This window comes from Channa argus, chromosome 18 (assembly GCF_033026475.1).
Source record: "Channa argus isolate prfri chromosome 18, Channa argus male v1.0, whole genome shotgun sequence".
In the NCBI taxonomy this organism is placed as follows: Eukaryota; Metazoa; Chordata; class Actinopteri; order Anabantiformes; family Channidae; genus Channa; species Channa argus.
The window spans coordinates 2,406,735-2,426,934 of record NC_090214.1 but is presented as its reverse complement, the minus strand read 5'-3'; the positions used below and the strand labels follow the sequence as shown (position 1 = coordinate 2,426,934).

General features: G+C 40.8%; 2 protein-coding genes across 2 annotated transcripts in view; one reads left to right on the top strand and one right to left on the bottom strand.

Moving 5' to 3' along the window:
* slc4a5b (solute carrier family 4 member 5b) overlaps positions 1 to 7,721 on the bottom strand; it is a 29,115-nt gene extending 21,394 nt beyond the window's left edge. The window contains exons 1-3 of the mRNA XM_067483662.1: positions 6,098 to 7,721; positions 3,172 to 3,247; positions 2,234 to 2,452 (exon numbers count right to left, since the gene is read on the bottom strand). Coding sequence (XP_067339763.1) covers positions 2,234 to 2,452; positions 3,172 to 3,235 — 283 coding nt within the window. The 5' untranslated portion in view covers positions 3,236 to 3,247; positions 6,098 to 7,721. The remainder of the gene's footprint in view (positions 1 to 2,233; positions 2,453 to 3,171; positions 3,248 to 6,097) is intronic.
* Positions 7,722 to 11,572: 3,851 nt separating this feature from the next.
* On the top strand, positions 11,573 to 20,184 carry tacr1b (tachykinin receptor 1b). The gene is made up of 7 exons (XM_067483568.1): positions 11,573 to 12,180; positions 13,534 to 13,709; positions 14,892 to 15,086; positions 16,874 to 17,024; positions 17,167 to 17,363; positions 17,526 to 17,622; positions 18,908 to 20,184. Exons 1-7 carry the CDS (start codon positions 11,956 to 11,958, stop codon positions 19,091 to 19,093), a joined length of 1,227 nt encoding a protein of 408 aa, XP_067339669.1. The 5' UTR covers positions 11,573 to 11,955; the 3' UTR covers positions 19,094 to 20,184.
* Positions 20,185 to 20,200: the final 16 nt, after the last annotated feature.

The window sequence follows — 20,200 nt, the reverse complement described above, 5'->3', positions numbered from 1 at the left end:
CAGCATCAATCTACTTTCTTTTTTCAGGCCCCTCTTCTTTCACATGCCACTTTTACCTATTCGGGAAACTGGTAGAATCCAGCGAGAGGTCATCACTGAAGGAACTGAGGTCCCAGGATCATGCATGGTCACGGGATTCTCTAGCCACCGACTGTAAGACCGAACAAGACTTCCTGTTCTCTTGTTGAGCTCGAGGGTCCTTAGCTTACTACTCCTCGTTCTCCACCAAGAACGGGGAGACTTGACGCACTTTCAGTCCTGCTCACATATGTCTTTTCTCCCCGTTTGTCCTCTTGCATTTACGCTTTTCGTCTCTTTTATTCCACAGCGAGCTTTATTACCTTTATTACCACGTAGTCTGTCCAAGTGGTCAGACCTGCCCAATTCAGTCAGTCAGGAAAGGTCTTCTCTGAGCTACGGCAGAAATCCACTAAACTCTCCAAAGAGCCAAGGGCTTTAAGAGGGTTGACACACACCACAGGGCCCTGTAGTACACTCTTCACACACACGTATACACACATTCCTTGGAAACACACATGCAAGAAACACTAAGATAACTTCTACTGCTCTGGTGATGCCTCCAGGCCTGTATCAGTGCCTCCAACAATCCACCTGAGAAGGTGTGTTTTCAAGTACAAATTTGACTTGAATCCTGATGAAAACAGTCATAAATACAAAGCACGCGATACACAAAACACTCAGTCGTCTCAAATAACATGCTCGCACAGCTTGGAGTTCCTCAGCTCTAATCAGCTTACAGGCTTCAGACTTCAAGGCCCCTTGGGAACAAATATTATGCTGCAAAATATTATTGCCCACATGCAAGCTCCAGAATCTTCCACTCTCACCACAGGTAGATAAACTGTCAGCTAGACAAACCAAAGGCCTCTTTCATCTACCGACCCAACAGCATGGGCACCAGTAAGGTCTTATATCTCTGATGCCATAAGCTGTGCTACTAAATAATTCATAATTTAATGAGTTTGACCTGATAATGGTGCCGAATTAAAGTTATTACAACCATCAGAGTTATTACAATATGACCCAAATTCACGACCAGATTGAGATGACAATGTTAAATTAGCTAGGAGATTTTTAGCTCTGGACCAAAGTGGTCGACGAGAGTAAACCTGTCCACCAAAACACATTGATATACTGATGCGACATCAAGGTCCGTCACATTATCAATAAAATTATCAACTTGTCATTAATATGGTCCTTCATTTTTAAAACCTATAAAATTAATATTTAAAAACTGCAACAGATTCAGGCACGGTACTGGAACTTAAAGCCCCGCAGACGAGGTCATTCCAGACAAAAGTTTCTTTGAAATAAAGTGAAGCCTTTAGCAGTAAAACAAAATATGTCTTGATGGCTGCCATAAAATAAAGGGAATTCCCTTTGTAGGAGTTTATGTGTTTAGCTCAAGTCATAGAAATGAAGGCTTGAACTGGCTTCAGATGTTCAGACTTTGCTGTCCCACATCACAGTCAGATTTTGTGTGAGACAACCCTTTGTAATCCCATCAGTACTCAGTATCAGCAAGTACTCAAGTACTTCAGTATCTCGGCTTAATATGTGTAAAAAATTTGAGCTTTCTTCTAGTTTTCCTATTAGACTTTTGCCTTATTAAGGTTGTTTTACCTTAAACTATTTTTTTTTTATTTTCTGTTTTGTTTGCTTTGATTTGTTTGTTGTTTCCTTGAACAGTAGAGCGATTTCTAACTTTGGCAAAGCTACGATTTGTAACTGAAAGCCACTGAAGCACTAGCATAAGATTCCAATTTGATCCATTCTGCTCGACTCAGATCTCACTCTAGAAGCTCTGCTATGTTCTTCTACGCCCTGCTACACTCTTCCAACACCCTAATGTAGTTATTGTTACAAAAATCACACAAAATGACAAAATGCTCAAAAACTTACTCAACAAGTGAAAATAATTGCAATTCTCTGACTGGCCAGGAGGAAGAACCTCACTCAAAAACCTTTAGGAGCAAATACAGCATCTCTGCACTGCTGCCAGTGCTTTTCTGGGAGTCTGGATGATAGGAGGCTTTGATGTCACCTCTCCACATTAATATTTTAGAGCCTAGTAAAACAGTTTTTTTTTATTTGATTTGTAATTTACTTTATGATATTACACCATTATATTGACTTAAGCTTTCTTAAGCCTTAGTGATCAGTTACATTTCTGAAAACAATGACATTTCGTGATGCACATCTAATTGCTAACCTGTGGGGTCTGCATGTTCGTTACGCTCTGTACTCCCCTCGTCATCATCATAGTGCTCCTCTCTGTCAAGGCAATATCCCCGGTGCAAGTGCTCACGATGTGTGTGGTGATCATAGTGCGAGTGCCGTGTGTCACAGTCGGCTTCATTGGCATACGAGTGATGTCTGCGCCTTTTGCGTCTGTGCGAAACTGGAACTCCAATGTAGAGAGGCTGGGCCTCTGAGAGGTAGACGGAGAATAGACATGCAAGAGGATTAATGCAGGAAAGGTTTGTCCTACTAAGAGTAACATTCACACAAACACACGCAAAAATAAAGTCTGTAGTTACAGTAGGTTTCCTTCCACCATCAGCTTAATCCAACCCAAAACTCGTGTTTTTTGCTTTCCATCTCCAATTCTTTAAGTCTGGATTTAAACATGTTGGTGAAGACCTGTAAAAAGTTTGAACCAGCTTTCCTTGGAGATTACACTTCAGTAATAAAGAATAAAGTAATAAAGTAAAAAACATTATGTAATTCGGCCTTTAGGCAGTTGAGGTTCAATTAATCTACTGAGCCCTTATCCAACACTTAACAGCAACCAAAGGCAGCTACCAGCTAAAGAGCAGGGGATTTTTCTCAGAAGTCAGTAGAGACCAACTAGTGGAAACATAATTTATGTTGATCTGTGTTTGCTGCGTGTGAAGACAGGAAACCGTTGACCCAGTTTAAAGACAATTTTAAATGATTTTTGTGTTTACAGCTTGCTGCTCTGGCCCACAATGGGCCAATAAATGAAATAATAAAGATTAAAGATCCTTTTTGTCAGTCAATGCCGCATTTTGGTAGTGCACGTTCCAACTTTCCCAAGCCAAACAATGTTGTAGCTAACCACATTATGGCACCATAAACGACCTGTCGCAGCCTCGATAGTGATGCAACAGGTTTAATATTTCTCACCATCGTCATCATCGTAGCACCTGTGACCTCTACTTCTGCCCCGTTGCCAGTCATGATGATCCATCCTGTAACAGACCTGCAGAAATGAAAAGGAAGAGATTTCCTAAGACATCCTCAACTTTGGTTTCTCTGTGATTATCCATGCGCACAGCTCTATGGGATAGAAACATGAAATTATCAGCAATCATCACACAAGTTCTATGTTTGCAGACATTTGATTGGTTAAGGAATCCTCCAGGCCTTAGAGTGACTCACATGAGAACTGCCAGCCCACATGGCAACCCATGTGCCACAGCAACCTCAACAAATCGATGGATGACCTAGAGGAAAACTCAATGGAAAAGCCCAGGAGCACTTCAGGACCAGATTAAAGCGCAAAGCATGAGAACCACCAACAAAACAAAGTAGAGATGTCCTGATACCACATTTTCCCAGACTAAGTAAAAGTACCCATACTGAGTACTGTGTGTGCTAAACTGATGTCTACCATTATGCAGTATGACTTGCTGGAAGAATCCTCATCAATTCTCCGCACAGTTTAGCTGATGAGACACTGGCAAACACTGCTGCTCCAAATAGTAGCCGGCACACACCTGAAGACTGGTCAGTTCACACTCGAACACTGTCATTTTCACCCAGCTTAAAACACCTCCAAACCACAGACAACATCCATCCTCGGCCCAACTGCTCAATATGTGAGGTTAGCGCGGTATCTGAGAAGTTTTCCAAGTACCCCTAATCCAATACTGCTATCGAGCAATCACTGAACACACACACACCATTTCCACCAAACTGCTGTGGGACTTGGTGTTTCAAGACACTTGGGAAAAACAAGCCAGTCTCATAATCTACCTTTTCAATTAACTGTATGTAGTATTATAAATGGTATTATTGAATTTTAACAACACTCAGAGACATCTCGTAATACAATTAATATAGAAATGAGCTTAATCTACTGAGCGTCATTTTAGAGACGTGGCTCTAAAATCTCAATCTCTCATTACAGGACACAACAACTGTAAATTCTGCCCCCCAAAACCTAATCAGTTCATATTGCATTCAGAATTATAGGACGGAGGGGACTGACAGACGGACAACATGAAAAAACATAATGCCCCCAGCTATGGCAACAAGGCAAAACAAGAATAAACAAGACAATTTAGTTTTGTTTTTTTTTTGTTTTTTTTTTACTTATGCTTTATAGAACAGTTACATAAATTATCAATTAGAACAAGTTCCATTTGAAGGCACTTCTTTTTATTAGGTTAGAATTAGAACACCAAGAGAATCATTTTATCAAGCTTACAACCCAGCATTTGTTCATAGCTGATATTTATTAATGCTTAATCCATTAATAAAGGTATAAGTTATCACCCTTTACTAAAGGCACCTCATTTAAAAGTATCATCCCTCTTATGTATTGCTCATGATAGAAGCTTTTGCTGCTTTTCCATCAGTAAGCAAATAAATACTGTATAAATGAATGTGAGCAATCTAAGGTGAGTGACATGATTTCAATGTAATGCTGTAGAGCAAAAATCAAAACAATAAAATGTATTTCTGTTTCAATGACAACCAGACACGTTCCTTGTCAATGTGACTTGTGCACGATAAACTGATCACTGAGTCTTCGTTTCTAAAGCTTATTTAGGGGAGTTTTCTAGGCTGATCAATAGATGTCATTTGTAATCGCCGATAAATCCCTGAAGCCTGATCAGTGACTGTGAAGGACAGTCACATGAGTGCAGCCATGCAGAGTAACTCATGGATACAATCACACACACAAACGCAGTATAATGAGATGCATTCTTAGCAATTGTTTGTCCTGAACATTTTCCGGAACATTTTCGCTGATTAGTTAAGAATGTCAGCAAAAGGTTAAAGGAGGTAACATGCTGACACCAAGAAATGTGCTTTGGAGTCAACTGTTTTTTCAAAGTAACCCTGTGACCTCACAAGTAAACCCGGTCCCCTTCAAATTCCATGTATTTAGTACTACTGTAAATTGCATTGTCAAACACCCTTTTAGGTATTAGTGGCCTATGAGACGAGGCAAGCAGGTGGTGATCAACTGTGAACACTTTAGCTCGTCCCTTTAGCCACACAACTATACAACTTCCAAGTTGTGTGTTTTCACAGATGCAGTACTTCTGTCCAACAGCTGTAAACACACCTTCGCCATTAAATTTGGAGGAGCCTCCCAAAAAAATAAACATTCACTACACCATGCGGATTAATAATTTAGCTCATTGCATTGAGTCTTACTTCTTAACAAAATGACTACCCCTTCATTTTAATGTGGTTATTTTGCAGTATGTTTTTGATGTAATAAAAAGACCCAGTAAATATCCCATATGCAAAAATCTAAGTCAAATATTGAAGCTGCCATGCAAACGATGCCACACGCACAATACAGTTGTTCTCCTAGTGGAATAAATTTGAACTGTTTTAAGACTTTTTGATTCAAATGGCCACGAATTTTAGTGGAATGCACTTAAATGAAACAACCCCCAATGATGAGGTAAATATTAGATAAACTTTTTACAATAAATCTTCTTAAAGACTTAAAATCCATCTTCATTAAAACTGAGCAATAAGGGAAAAACTTTTACAAATATTATTTGGCTCAGCTTCTCATCCACCCTGACATCGTCCTAATGCACCATTACATTAAAGTCAACAGTGTCCTCCAACCTTTTAAGTTGCTCAGTTATATTTTATATTTATAAAATATAAACATTTATATAAACTAATGTGTCAGTTCTAATGGACAAAACACTACACGTAAAGTAAACTGCAATGTTAGATAACAGATTTTGCAGATGTCCGAATTAACATTAAAACATAATTTCAAATATCAAACACAAGCAGGAGAATCACAATATGATAGAATTGTAAGATGAAAACCAATGATTATATTTCTTACCTGATGTGACTGATGACGCTGGGGGAGTTGGGAGTATTTCTATAGTTCTGAAACAAATACTGGATCCAATTTCAATATTGTTAATCTCTTGAGTAAAAGGCAGCAACTAAACATTAACAAACTGCTCTCAGTGCTTGTACAATCTGATTACTGGGTACTGGATGCAGCTGGACTGTCTGTGTGTGTGTGTGTGTGTGTGTGTGTGTGTGTGTGTGTGTGTGAGAGTGTGAGAGAGAGAGAGAGAGAGAGAGAGAGAGAGAGAGATCAGTTCTCTCTAAATAAATTCATACCACTTTTGAGATACTTTTTATTATAGAGTATTATGGAGTTACTGATTTTTCAAACCCATTTTCCAAACAAAAGATGAGTTGACTTTATATACTGGGTCGGGAAAAAATGTTTGAACAAACCAAAGCCGACAAATCATTCAGATCATAGTAAGAACTCAACACATACTGTCTAGCAAATTGTCAGAACGCTGGGAGAATATATACTACAGTGTATGAAAAATCATTTAAAACCAGTGTTTTAAATGACACCTGCATACAAAACTCACTAGTAGGATACAGACATTGTTTGATTGCATGTTTTCAATGGATTTGCAACCAATTCGACAAATGCAGTGTCGAGGGACTTATCATGCTATTTAGCAAATAACTTATGTACAAATCAATTCTTAGAAATTCTGACGGGGCTTCAAACTGGTCGATATACACATATAAACCACTGGATGGAGCCATCCTCAATGAGGTGACATGAGCCAGGCATCCTGCATTATTCTGCAAGACAACAACAAGACACCACCAGTTGGCTGTAAACAACTGGTTTCTATTTTCAGATGTGCTGCATCTTATCTGAAATCCAAGTGAAGAGTGATGCAGCCCGCATCGTGGATCGGCTTCCTGGCTCATCCAACAGTAGCTTGCAGTGGTCTCACACCTCAGTCAAAAAAATTATAATAATAAGTAAATAAATAATATAAATTGCAACACCTTGCACATATAATAACACATTTTATCCATCTTATTGCTAATTCAAATGTTTATCGCTAACAAAACATGCCCATGTATGCAAATTGGAAAATGTACTTCAGTTTTTCTAAATAATAAAACACACAAGTGATATGTGTCAAATGAACGAGTGCGGAGATAAAAATACCAAAAATGTGAACAACTTTGGTTTTAAGGTCCTAACTTGCTCCTGGTGAGAACAAAATCTGCAGGATCTCGGTCGACAATATAATCCATGACATCTCTTATTCCCCAGTCTTTAAATGAATTAAAATAAAAAGTACGTCACACTGACGTAACTTTCAAATTGTTTTAGCCTTTTTTTAAGTAAAAGTAAACTTTTAGCGTAATTATGCAATCGACGATTTTGGAGGACGGTCCCCAAACAAGAGGGTCACTAGTAGATTTAAAACACCTGCCGCCGTCTTCGTTTTAATTCGTAACTAGGCGCCGTGAAGGGTTTGGAAAAGCCCGCGCTAACTTGACCCGAATGTACGCTAGAAAATGAGAAGCCATGAACGTCTGTTCTGGAAACGTCTAGCCGAGCAGTGTCTCCGCCGCTGCCACCTTTCACCGCAGCGAGCTCGCGTGACCTCCGCGTTACCACCGAAAACAAAGAACGTGATCCAAACAGGTCACAATTTGGCTCCTCCCCCTTCGACTTTTGGGCCACGATAACATCCGCAGAATACAGGTATCATATCCGGAGACTTTCAGTCTAACTTCCTTCTCTCTGAACAACCTGCTTGGTTTTCTTCTCCATTTTCTCATCGGCGCCTCTTTTGGCCACATAGCAAAAAAAAAAACATTAAGGTACGTTTTGCCAACTTAACTTAAAGATTTCCATCAACATTTCCATCAGCGCGAGCAGAGTTTGGATCTTATTACCTCGCTCTTTTCACAGTGTAATATCATTATAGTAGCTGCAGTTGTTTTTTCCACTAAATGCTAAATAGTCTTAGCACATTTGTGCCCATTGGCTCATTAATCCATTCACACTCACAATCACACACACACACACACCGATGGGGGGACCTGCTATGCAAATGTCTGTGGCTGTATTAGTAAAAAAAAAAAAACTTATTTGACACCTTGTTCTATAACGTGAGTCTCCAAGAATATATTTGTTGTTAAATTCCTTGATTTTTCCCAGTATTTAATTATTCTCTGGGCATATGAATAGTCAGTGTTTTCCTTCATTTGATTTCTGTGTGTATTCAGTCATTCAATCATTTAAAAGTATCCTCCATGTTTCAGAATGTAATTCTCCATTCCTGCCTCCATTTGGCTCCATCCACCGCATCTGTTCATCAGTAGCTCTTTGTTAATTTTGGCTGCATTTGGTAATGAATCCACTTATTTGCATATCCGAGCGATAAGGCCTTATCCTTTGTTTAAAGAGTCTTCTGCAGAATAATTGAATGTGACCGTGACCAGTATTTCATATCTGATGCTATATGCACTTTATGCTTTTGTTTGTGGATCAAAACCTCGGGGCAAAGAATGATGATTTTTTTTTTCCTGCTTTGACCTGCATTTTGATACACACATGCACAGAAGTCATTTTTTTTAAATGCCATGGGATTTGAAGATGATTTGATCGCAGCAGCATAATTATTCCAGTCTAATTCTATGTGAGCTCAGATGATACTGTCTCAGACCTTCAAAGTCTAATGTAAAGCAAACAAAAAATAGAAGTTAGAAATGATAATTGGGTTTGTTGACGAAAATATTTTTTCAATTCATAAATTACTAATATGACAATGTATTCACTGGGTTAGTTCATGGACTCATCCACAACTTTTATTTTATTTCTTTTGAGCCATCCAGAGCTTAACTTGCTCATATATGTTCGGGGTCTGAGTATTTTTCTGCAGCACTGTATTATTTTACCAACACGCTGTGATACGTTCTGTATCACATCACAGTGGCTTACGATGCTGTTTATCCATGAAATATAAAGTGTAGTATCTCAGGATGGCGCATCGGTCGTAGCTGCTTTCTTGTTTATGATAATCGACAATTCTGTGCCATAAGTCGCATTTAGGGCAAACATGAACATCTGAGGCACATTTTGTTCTGAATTCTCCATCGACTCCAGTAATTCTTTTGTCACTTGCTCTGAAATTGCAATCATAGCCTTTGAATTGTATCAGCATGTTCCTGTCGAGAAATTCTCACTTTTTAATTGGAGTTTCATGGGAGGCCACGAAGAACTAAATGAAGAAAATGAAGAAAGCACCTTGTGAAGTTCTCAGGTGAATTCTGCCTCTCGTGTTCCTGTCAAATCTTCTCCTCGTCACTTGCTCAGACACGAGCTCACACTACCGGTACAGAGGTGCATCGGCTGTGATGGGAGCAGGTGACAAATGAGATTGAATTCCTGTTTTCTCTGCAGTAGATTCTAATAGTTCCGATCACATGTGACAGTCAGGCAGCCAGTTGTAAAGGTGCTGATAGATAAATACGCTTCCTTTAAGTGTGCGTCTCCATTACTCTTGTGAGCTGACATGCAATTTGACCGCAACCTAGCGACCCTGTGACCTCAACTCACTGAGCCTTTAATTCAGAGCAAGACAAACAGCGCTGCGTTGTTTTAGCCTGAGATGCGTTTTTGCTGACCTTGATTTGGCCATTCCGAATTTAAATGAACGCAGTTTGTCAAGACCGGATGAGATGTTGAAGCATGAAATCAATAACGATGACAACACGGGCCACTTTCCAAAGTGATTAGCTTTGAATTAATGACTGAGGTGGAAAAATGTATGCACATTTTTAAAATGTATTATTTGTTATTGGGATTTATTATACTGGGACACTGTGTGTAGGAAAGTCTGAGTCCAGAGTCGCCTTAGAGAGAGGAGACTTCTCAGAAAGTCATGGTGAAAAACAGGGTGAAGATCCACGGTGGAGCAGAAGGTTACCAGCCAATTTCACTCGGTAGTAATTTTACATTCGTTTTGCTTTACAGGTTTTTTGACAAAAGTAGCACATGAAGCAGCTTTGTCTGATGGATAAAAAATGATGACGTTTGTTGTTGTTAGTTTTAGGCTGTTTTTGAATTTCATCGCATATTTAGTAGTTTTCGTGCGCACTATGATTTGTGTATGCTATCATTTAGTATTAGCAAATGATTTATTAAACAACAAATATGTGACTGACAAAACGTATATGAAGCCTATTTATTTTAAATAGGGCAGCCGTGACTCTTAACGCTCTTAATATAATGCACTGTCAGAAATGATTTAATCGCAGCAGCATAATTATTCCAGTCTAATTCTATGTGAACTCAGATGATACTGTCTCAGATCTTCACAGTCTAATGTAAAGCAAACAAAAAATAGAAGTTAGAAATGATAATTGGGTTTGTTGACGAAAATAGTTTTTCAACTCATAAATTACTAATATGACTGTGTTCACTGGGTTAGTTCATGGTCTCATCTACAACTTTTATTTTATTTCTTTTGAGCCATCCAGAGCTTAACTTGCTCATATATGTTCGGGGTCCGAGTATTTTTCTGCAGCATTGTATTATTTTACCAACACGCTGTGATACGTTCTGTATCACATCACAGTGGCTTACGATGCTGTTTATCCATGAAATATAAAGTGTAGTATCTATCTATCTTGCTGCTTTCTTGTTTATGATAATCGACAAACGCATATGAAGCCTATTTATTTTAAATAGGGCGGCCGTGACTCTTAACGCTCTTAATATAATGCACTGTCAGAAAGGCTTTCTGACAGTTTCAACTTACAAACTGACAAATTATAACCTTGTAAAAGTAGAATTCACGGCAGAGCTGCTGTCTTGGATTGTATTAGATTGTACAGGTGTACAACTGTGCTGGAATTCAAACTGAGCATCAAACGACAGGTGATTTAAGTGACTTTGAACACGGCACGGATGCTGGTCCAAAACAGGCTGGTCTGAGTATTTTAGAAACTGCAGCTCTACCAAGATTTTCACACACAACCATCTCAAAGGTTAGAGGATACTGGTGCGCTGCGGTTCTCTAGGTGATGTTGTGTTTGTGCCAGAGGTCAGCGGAGAATGGCGACAGTGCTGTGAGCTGATAGAAAGGCCACAGTAACTCAAACAAGCCACTTGTTACAGCCGACGTTTGCAGAACAGTATCTCTGAAAGCAGGCCGAACCTTGAAGCCGATGGGACCACGCCGGGAGTCACGGCTGCCAGCTGAGAACAGGAAACTGAGGCTACAGTTCACAAGGGCTCACCAGAATTGGACAGTAGAAGGCTGGAAAAAACATGGCTCCATCCTGCTGGTGGTGGTTTGATTGTGTGGGGGCTAATATCCTGGGACACTTCAGGCCCCTTAGTACCAACTGAGCATCATTTAAATGCCACAGCCTACCTGAGTGTTGTCTCTCCCTTTATGGCCACAGTGGACACATCTCATGGCATAATGCGTCATGTCACGAAGCGAAAATCATCTCAGACTGGACTCTTGACCATGACAATAGGTCTGGACTTAAATGGTCTCCACAGTCAGCAGATTATAATCAGTCATGTAGCGTGATTTTCAGTGTGTGATACGGGATCAGTGTTCATTTGGTGTGTTAACAGGGAGGGGGACAAGGGTGCGTGTGTGAGAGGCGAGTGTACACTGCAGCCTGGTGCGTTTAGGTGCGGCGTTGCCCTGCGGAGCGCACACGGCTTCTTGGTGCGTAAAGAGAGTTTTACCACAAAAGCGTCGAGCTGCATTTCATTTATTTTTTTTCATAAGGGCTGCTGCTTGACTTTCTACACAGGATGGGCTTCTTTCCTGTAACAGGACCCTAATCTATTTTTAACATCCGGCTCAGTCAGAATCTGCCCGCCCGAAGATGGACCCTGTGTTTAATGGCACCGAATGTAGCGCCACAAACGAGGCCAACGCGTCCGCGAACTGTAGTAACGGCTTCAACCAGTTCATCCAGCCCGTGTGGCAGATCACACTGTGGGCTGTGGCGTATTGCAGCATGGTTGCCGTGTCTGTGATCGGCAACGTCGTGGTTATCTGGATTATTCTGGCCCATAAGCGCATGAGGACCGTCACCAATTACTTTCTGGTAAGTACTGTGTGTTACTGCGTCTTCTATGCGGAAGCGAGTACTTTATATTCAAGTGGGGTTTTTACATGTTGGGTACAAAGATTTCGGGTTTTTCATACAAGCCCAGCATTTAAAAACAACCTGATATAAATGTAGTTTAGGAAAGTTTTGGAAAAGAAAAAAACTAATTAAAAACGTATATTAAGAAAATACACTTGATTAACCTGTTGTGTAAAATGGCAGCGGAATATTAATATATTCTTTAATGCTGTGGATCCACGACAGCTTACTGTCCTTCCAACTTGTCTTGACGAATAAATTCCTTTTCACTTTTGTCTGAGCCAATTCCCAAAATATAAGTTTAAAAATGTCAGACCAAATCCTCAGTTTGGAGGCATCCGGGCATGTTTTCTACAATTACCTAGGATAGAAATCAAAATAGCTACAAATTAAATGATTATCAATTGGCCGAGTGATTAAATGACTAATTTTTGCAGCAAATTGAAGCATAAAAAAAAAAACAATCTCCAAAGATTGTCAAGCAAAAGCAGTGCAAAATCGTGTATATGGACGTTATTTATCATAGAATTAGATTTTTTTTCTTGATCATTTGTTGTGTTTGTAAAATAGTAGAAAATAAGAGGTAATTATATTAAAAAAGGTCATATTTAATTAACTCATCTAAAGATTTACTGGATTGCTAGAAAAATAATAAATAAAACTAAATAGATACAATTGAAAATCTGTAAACACATGCTTAATAATTTATTAAAAAGATGAATTATCAGAGCAGTTGATTGGCATCCTGTGGATTAGATGATTGATGGAATAATCTTTTTAGCTTTTTTAAGCTGCTGACCTTGTTAGCTCACACTCTGCCACATGCATACAACCAAAACGCTAATGAAGGTTTTACAATGTATTTATAATTTATTCTGTTTATGTGACAAACAAACACATGTATTTTTTTCGGATTCAGAAACAGGGAAATGCTGTGCTGTACGTCCGAGGTGACCTGTTGATGGCCAGGACAGCCCCGTTTTCCAAAGGGAAAGTCCAAACTTTGGCCCTGAATTTAGTCTCGCAGGCAGCTCTTTCTCCCAAAAAATCGGATTCTTCAGAGTCTTCCGAGTACATTGTTAAAGGCAAACACATAGTGGACACACAAACCCTGCTGGAAATTTCTTGACAGACCCTCACTTTCAACAGGATGTGTGAGATCACACAATGGCTTCCGGCCGGGGGGGGGGGGGGGGTTGGGGGGGGGGAAGCCTCCATTGCAGCAGGTCATTAGGCGTTTGAATATGTCTTGCAGGGAGAGAATCACACAAGCACATCCATTACCTCCATCACTCTCTCCCTCTTCTGCAGGTGAACCTTGCCTTTGCAGAGGCGGCCATGTCAGCATTCAACACAGTGATCAACTTTGTCTACGCCGTTCACAATGAGTGGTACTTCGGTTTGGGTTACTGCCGCTTCCACAACTTCTTCCCCATTGCTGCCATATTTGCCAGCATTTACTCGATGACAGCCATAGCTTCAGACAGGTGTGTGTGCGTGTGTGTTTTTGCATTTACGGTGTTATGAACCTACATGTCCTAAGGTAAATGTGTAGATAAGATCAGCCTCATAAATCCCAACACACGGCCCAGAAATCTTTCACATGGAAACCTCAAGGCTACGTTGGAACAAAAATACTGAAGATTTCTTCAGCCACTGTCGCAATATCGAGTGAAGCTGATTTAATATAAAAGTTTTTTCACAGTTCCCTCTTGCACGGTTTTGCGAAATGTTATGAACAAGGAAAAACAAGACTACAGCCATAGGTGCATCTCCGCGAGTCTGCAATGAGGCACGGTAATAGTTTAGTGTCACCTCATGCTCACATTTGCTAATCTTCAGGTAGCAGGAAATGTCAGTCACAGATCTGCTTGTAAAAAGCCAGAAAAATGAAGAAGGTTCTAATATATAACTAATATAAACTGAACATAATAAGTTGCATGAATTCTAATGATGGGAAAGAGCATTAAAGTCCTTACAAACACGCAAAGTCAAAGATGAGCGGGCCCCCCTCCATCTTCACCACCCAAGTGCTTTTCAGCAGTAGAACACTGTGCTTCCACTGGTTGCCAGAAGCTACAGTCCTTTCCAAAAGTATTTGGAACAGCAATGCCAATTAATTTGTGTTTGCCGTCCCCTGAAGACATTTAGGATGGAAAGACTGATATCAGATGAAAAGTTGCAGAATTGGAAGAAAACTCCTTCAAGAAATGAAAGTTGAAGTTCTAAACTTTAATCACATTTCCATCTTCTAACATCTTCAGCATATTGAAGCAATGCCTGTGTCAAAATGATACATCTGTGCCAGTGCTGCAACGAGTGGAGGTTCTTATTGTATTTGATACAATGAGAGAGACACATTTCTGCACAGGCATCAAGAATTACACCAACAAAGTCCATATTTCCACTGGGTCATCTGTGAAACCTCTCTGGTTCAGGGGTTCTCATACATCCACTGAAGTCAGTGGGATTTCTTAGATTCATAGCTGCACGAGCAACTGACATAACTCTAGCTACAATTATTAAAAGCTAATTGTAAATAGACTTAAAACTGACTGACACATCCCACCAATGCGCCTTCCAGCGGGGCAGCACTCTTCACTCTTTTTCATCATTTGGAGCAGTATAAAAGCTGATATGCTAGAGAATGTGCTGTCTGTGTTTGTTAGGTACATGGCTATCATCCACCCTCTGCAGCAGAGGCTGTCTTCTACTGTGACCCGTGTGGCCATCATTGTGATCTGGATGCTGGCTCTGCTTCTGGCCTTTCCTCAGTACTACTACTCTTCTACTGCCCTGCTGCCTGGACGCACAGTCTGCTACATAGACTGGCCGGAATACACCACTGTGGACTTCAGGAAGATGTGAGTAAAGCGCAACACGAGGCTCTCGCACTGTCACTGGTTAAGGAAAAGTTCATCATTATGTAACATTCAAAATGCAATTTGCAATAGTTCTTTCGTGGTTTTAACAAAACGAACTCTCAAGGCTGGTTTGCATATGTTTTTTGGCAACACGAGGGCAGCAAATGCAAAAACACAACAACCAAAAAAAAAAAATATATGGTACATCACATATAGGGCCCAAGAGGCCATAGAGCCCACAAGTAGATGACCACAAATCATCCACAATCAAACATGACACAATGTGAGCGTAAAGAGAAACGTGATTTTGTGTTTTCACTCTGGAGTGTTTGGCTCTAACTGTGTCTGGCTGCTGTTCGGTGTCTGGCCCGATGGAAGATACAGGTCCATCAGATCTTGTTTGCTGAATGCACAGAGCTGCCTGCTGTGAGACGGTGATGAGACCAGCGAGAGAGTAGCTCAGCGGTAAAGATGCAGACCCTCGAACCAAATCAATGAGCGGAAAGATGCTAAAAAGAGAAGAGGGGAGCTGCAGAGTCAAGTGTGTTTGTCACAACGACCTCCACATTTTGTTTGGAAAAAGTTAACCAATTACCTTGTTTTATTGTCTTGTTGTCATATAAAAACTGTGATTTGTGGTTCAGTAGCACAGACTGGAAACACGGAGACAGCAGTGCAGTTATTCCCTTGCCCACCCTGAGCCTGGTTCTGCTGGGGGTTTCTTGCGTTAAAGGGAGTTTTTCCTCCTTTGACTTTTTTCTGTAAAGTGCCTTGAGGTGATTTTGTTGTGAATTGGTGCTATAGAAAAAGTTCAATTGAATTGAATTGAGTTCCAAGCTGATAAATTAGCTGAAGTATCAGGGTAAAGTTGATCTACTTTGGACAAAGCCATGCTAACAGTTTCCCTCTGCTTCCAGTCTTTATGCTAAGCTAGGCTAACTAGGACCTGATTCCAGGTCTGTACTGGACACACATTAGACATTAGGATTTTTATCCTTTTTCTCATCTAATGATAATTTTCAATAATTTAGTGAATCCGATGTCTTTGTGCTGGGCTTTTCGCAGAGAAGGAAAGGAGAATTAACTACCACCGTATGTCAAACTGAATATTAAGCAATTAAAATGTTGGCCCAATGTTTTCCAGACCATCCTGAGAGGACCATAAATATGTGGAGCACGTTTCATGTTAACTGTTTTCAAAGCTGCAAAATGCGACTAGAGGCACGAGACTCGATGCACTCAGGCCACTTTGCTCCTGCTCGGCTACGCTCTGCTACACTCCATAACACTCCGCCCACAGCTCCAGCTCCTCCCTGCTATAAGATTTACAATAGATGAAAATGCTCCTGAACTTGAAATGACCCGACGGCAAAGAAGGGCAACTCTGTTAGAAATGTAAAATGCCTGCATCTCTGTCCAAGCTGGTCGAAGAGTGTCGATCACAGGAGGTTTGAACAGGACCTCTCCTCATTAAGATACATTTGGAGCATATTTCTAGTAAAAGAAATTCAGAAAAAAGTACATATTGTAGATGATAGTTAAAGTATGTACAATGCATGCATCAAGTTTATGCATCGCATACCTGAAGTGGACTGACTTTCAAACTAATAATATTTATACAGTGATATTACTGTTGGTTTCCGTCCGTCAGTAATCACTTTCTTTTGTGAGTCCATAAAAACTCAACCAATTGATTTGGTGTTGAACCACTGGACACTTCATTAATTTGCCTCCTTTTTCTGCCTTTTGTCTTTCATCTTGTCATTTTTTTTTAAAACTCGCTTTAGATACTACGTGTGTGTGACCCTGCTCATCTACTTCGTGCCCCTTTGCATTATGGGATGTGCTTACACCACTGTGGGTATCACCCTCTGGGCAAGTGAGATTCCTGGCGACTCCTCTGAACACTACAAGAAGCAGCTGGTCGCCAAGCGCAAGGTGCTACAAACCCCCCGTCCTTTGCCTTCCACCCCACCAAACACAATCGTTCAGTTTAATGGCTTTTTAATCCCTGCATCCAAAACATTGAAACGATTATTTTAAACCCACTGTGCATTTATTCTGTGTTCGCCTGCGGCAGGCGGTGAAGATGATGATTGTGGTCGTGTGCACGTTCGCCGTCTGCTGGCTGCCCTACCACATCTACTTCTTATTGCACCAGTTCTTCCCCGATTGGTTCGAACACCTCTACATCCAACAGGCCTACCTGGCCATCATGTGGCTGGCCATGAGCTCCACCATGTACAACCCAATCATCTACTATTGCCTCAACAGCAGGTAGGAAGTCACGCTGGGAAAGGGGCTCTGTGTTTGTTTGGTTGTTGATCTGCCACATTTATAGAGGAGATTTGCTCATGCAGCCGATAATCTGTGTCTGTAATCCTGCCTGGCTTTAATCCGCCCCGTTACCAAGCATTTGTCTTCCACGTTTGTCGGCAGGTTCAGAGCAGGTTTCCAGCAGGTGTTTTGCTGCTGTGCTCCCACCGTCGCTAAGGAGGAACTGGAGCTCAAGACTCCCCACTACCTGCAAACACAAGTGTGTGAGACAAACATAGACAGGATTCTTTTTACAGCCTACACGACTCACAAAAAGTTAGGGATATTCGACTTTCCGGTGAAATTTATAGGAAATGTAAAAAAGTTCATGCTGCAGTGATAAGAAGGACATTTAAGTAGAAGCGTGAGATGGTAATTTCTTCATCTTAAACAAGTTATTGAAACAAAAGCTAACAGTGGTGGGTACACCACAACAAAAAAGGGCAATGTCTCAATAATTTGTCAGTTCTTAGGTGTCGTCTTGGTCTCATGATGTCAAAGTGGGAATAGCATGATGAAGAAAACTGTTTAAATACAATATGTCACTGGACCTGAACCGTTAGTGGATCAAGTTGATTCATGGTTCAGACACGATCCATGAATTACGTTGTGATTTTTGCGTTTAATCACTTTGTTAGAGAACAGGATGTAATGCAATAGGTAAAGAAACGTTGAACAGTTGGACATGTGCATTCAAAAGTTTAGAGAAGGTCAAATTAAGCTCACCTGTAAAGGTTACAGTGGATTGTAGGTGCCTTCTGAAATTTCACCCGAAAGTCAAATATCCTTAACTTTTCTCAAAGAAATTTAAAATGTTAAAGAGCAATTTTGTGATTGGTCCATTGAACAGAGGTTGTCAAAATATAGCAGACATGGCAGGTCCGTTAAGCTTTGGACTCCTCGGAGCTGTGGTAGGAGAAATACTCTGCACAAAGAGTTTGGAGGAGCAAGAAAGCTGGAGCATTAAACGGTAGTGCTGTTACCTTTTATTCAGAATCTGAAACCCTATTCAAAGTTAGGAATTAATTTGATATTCAGACTCTACTGACCTATTTAAAATCTTATTCTCCAGTCTACAAGTGCAACAGATGGACTGAAACGGTTTTAATTGTGGTTCGGTGAAGGCACTGGTGAACAGAAGTGAACTAAACAAATCTAAACCTAGAACAGCAGACTTGTGGTTGTAGCCCCTGTTATTCTTCTAATCAGTTCATCCCTGAGAGCAAGTGGACGGTTCGTCCCAGATATGATGAAACAATTTCAAGGCTTCCTGAGATATAATGTTTAGAACAAAGGGACAAAGAGTTTGATTACACGCAGCTCTCGTCAGTCCGAAGCAAAATTTACTTTTTTCCTATTTGTCTAAATAAGTTCCAGTAAAGACCCAAACAGCTTTATCTTACATTTTTCCTCATATTATAACACACTGCATTACAATACTAAATAATAACAACAATAACATGGCGGTAAATGCAGTTGCATCTCGTCACCTCTGTTTTTTTTAGGCGAGCATTTACCGAGCCAGTCGCACGGAGACAGTCGTGTCCACCACCGTACGTCCCGAAGCAGCCGAGCAAAAGACGGCAGAGCTGCCATCCTGTGCCTCTCACAGCCAGCCTCCTGTGGAGGTCACGTCCAACGGCTCAGGCCCACAGACATTTCCCGAGAGGCCAAAGACCCCGTCACAGTAGAGTCAACACTGGCAAGACTGAGGTGGAAACACAGTGTGGACACCTGCAATGGGCAAGAGACACACACGTACACTTCATTTGTATAGATCAAGTGATGTTTATTTCTAACAGAACTTGCCATTTCCATTACTGCTCAGTGGACATAATAAACAGTGGTCTGACAGAAGCAAAAGCACTGCAGCAGACCTCACACTGATTCATCTGATTATCGCTCAGCGTGAGTTACTTGACCCACCAGAGCAGGTTTTGGGGAAGCGCAAGCCTGCGATTCCCTTGGCAACAGTGTCGCATCACGTCGAATTTCTGGTGGCGTGTTTGTGTTTTGCCGAGACAAGGAGACAAGGAGACAAGGAGACAGTTATAGAGCGAGATAGTTTGTGTGCGTGTGTCAGAATAGCACCTGTTGGACAGATTTAGCCCCTTGTTTTGACAATGTGTAGAGAGGAGTTCAGTGCAGCATCCAGGTCACAGGCCGGCTAAATATAGGGACATGTAAAGAAGGACGGAAGAAGGAGGTGGAGGAAATGAAATGAGGGAAAACACCACCCATGTAATAAGATGCATCTCTAAGGACTGAGGGTGTGATGATGTGTCTCCCCACGGTTTGTTTTACCTTTTTACCTTGTTATGTTAGTGCACGTTGGCACTAATATCTCTGTCATTCTGCTGTTTGTGCTGTTACAGATAACTGCTTAGAGCCGCAGACAAATGCGGGAGCAGATGCCGTACGCTGCATAGCAGCCTTGAGTCTTTTGCAAGTCTGTGGGACTTTGCGCTTGCAGCTGTTCACTGTTGTCCGCACATGTAAAATCAGAACCACTGTCACAATCTTTATCACATATTTATCATGAGCAAAGTACGTCACATTGGTGATCACAGCATGAAGATTTATCAGGTGAAATTGATTTCATGAAGCAAAAACTAGAAACTGTGTTTAAATGTCAGTGTGAGGTTGAGTAGATCATGATATGTACTTTAATAGCCACAAATTACACGTCTGCTGTACAGATTACCTGATTAAAAAGTGCCATTGTAGTGATGACAGTCTGTCCGTTTCTGCCTACAACCCCGACAAACACTCATTTTAAAGGATCGGTTCACACAAAC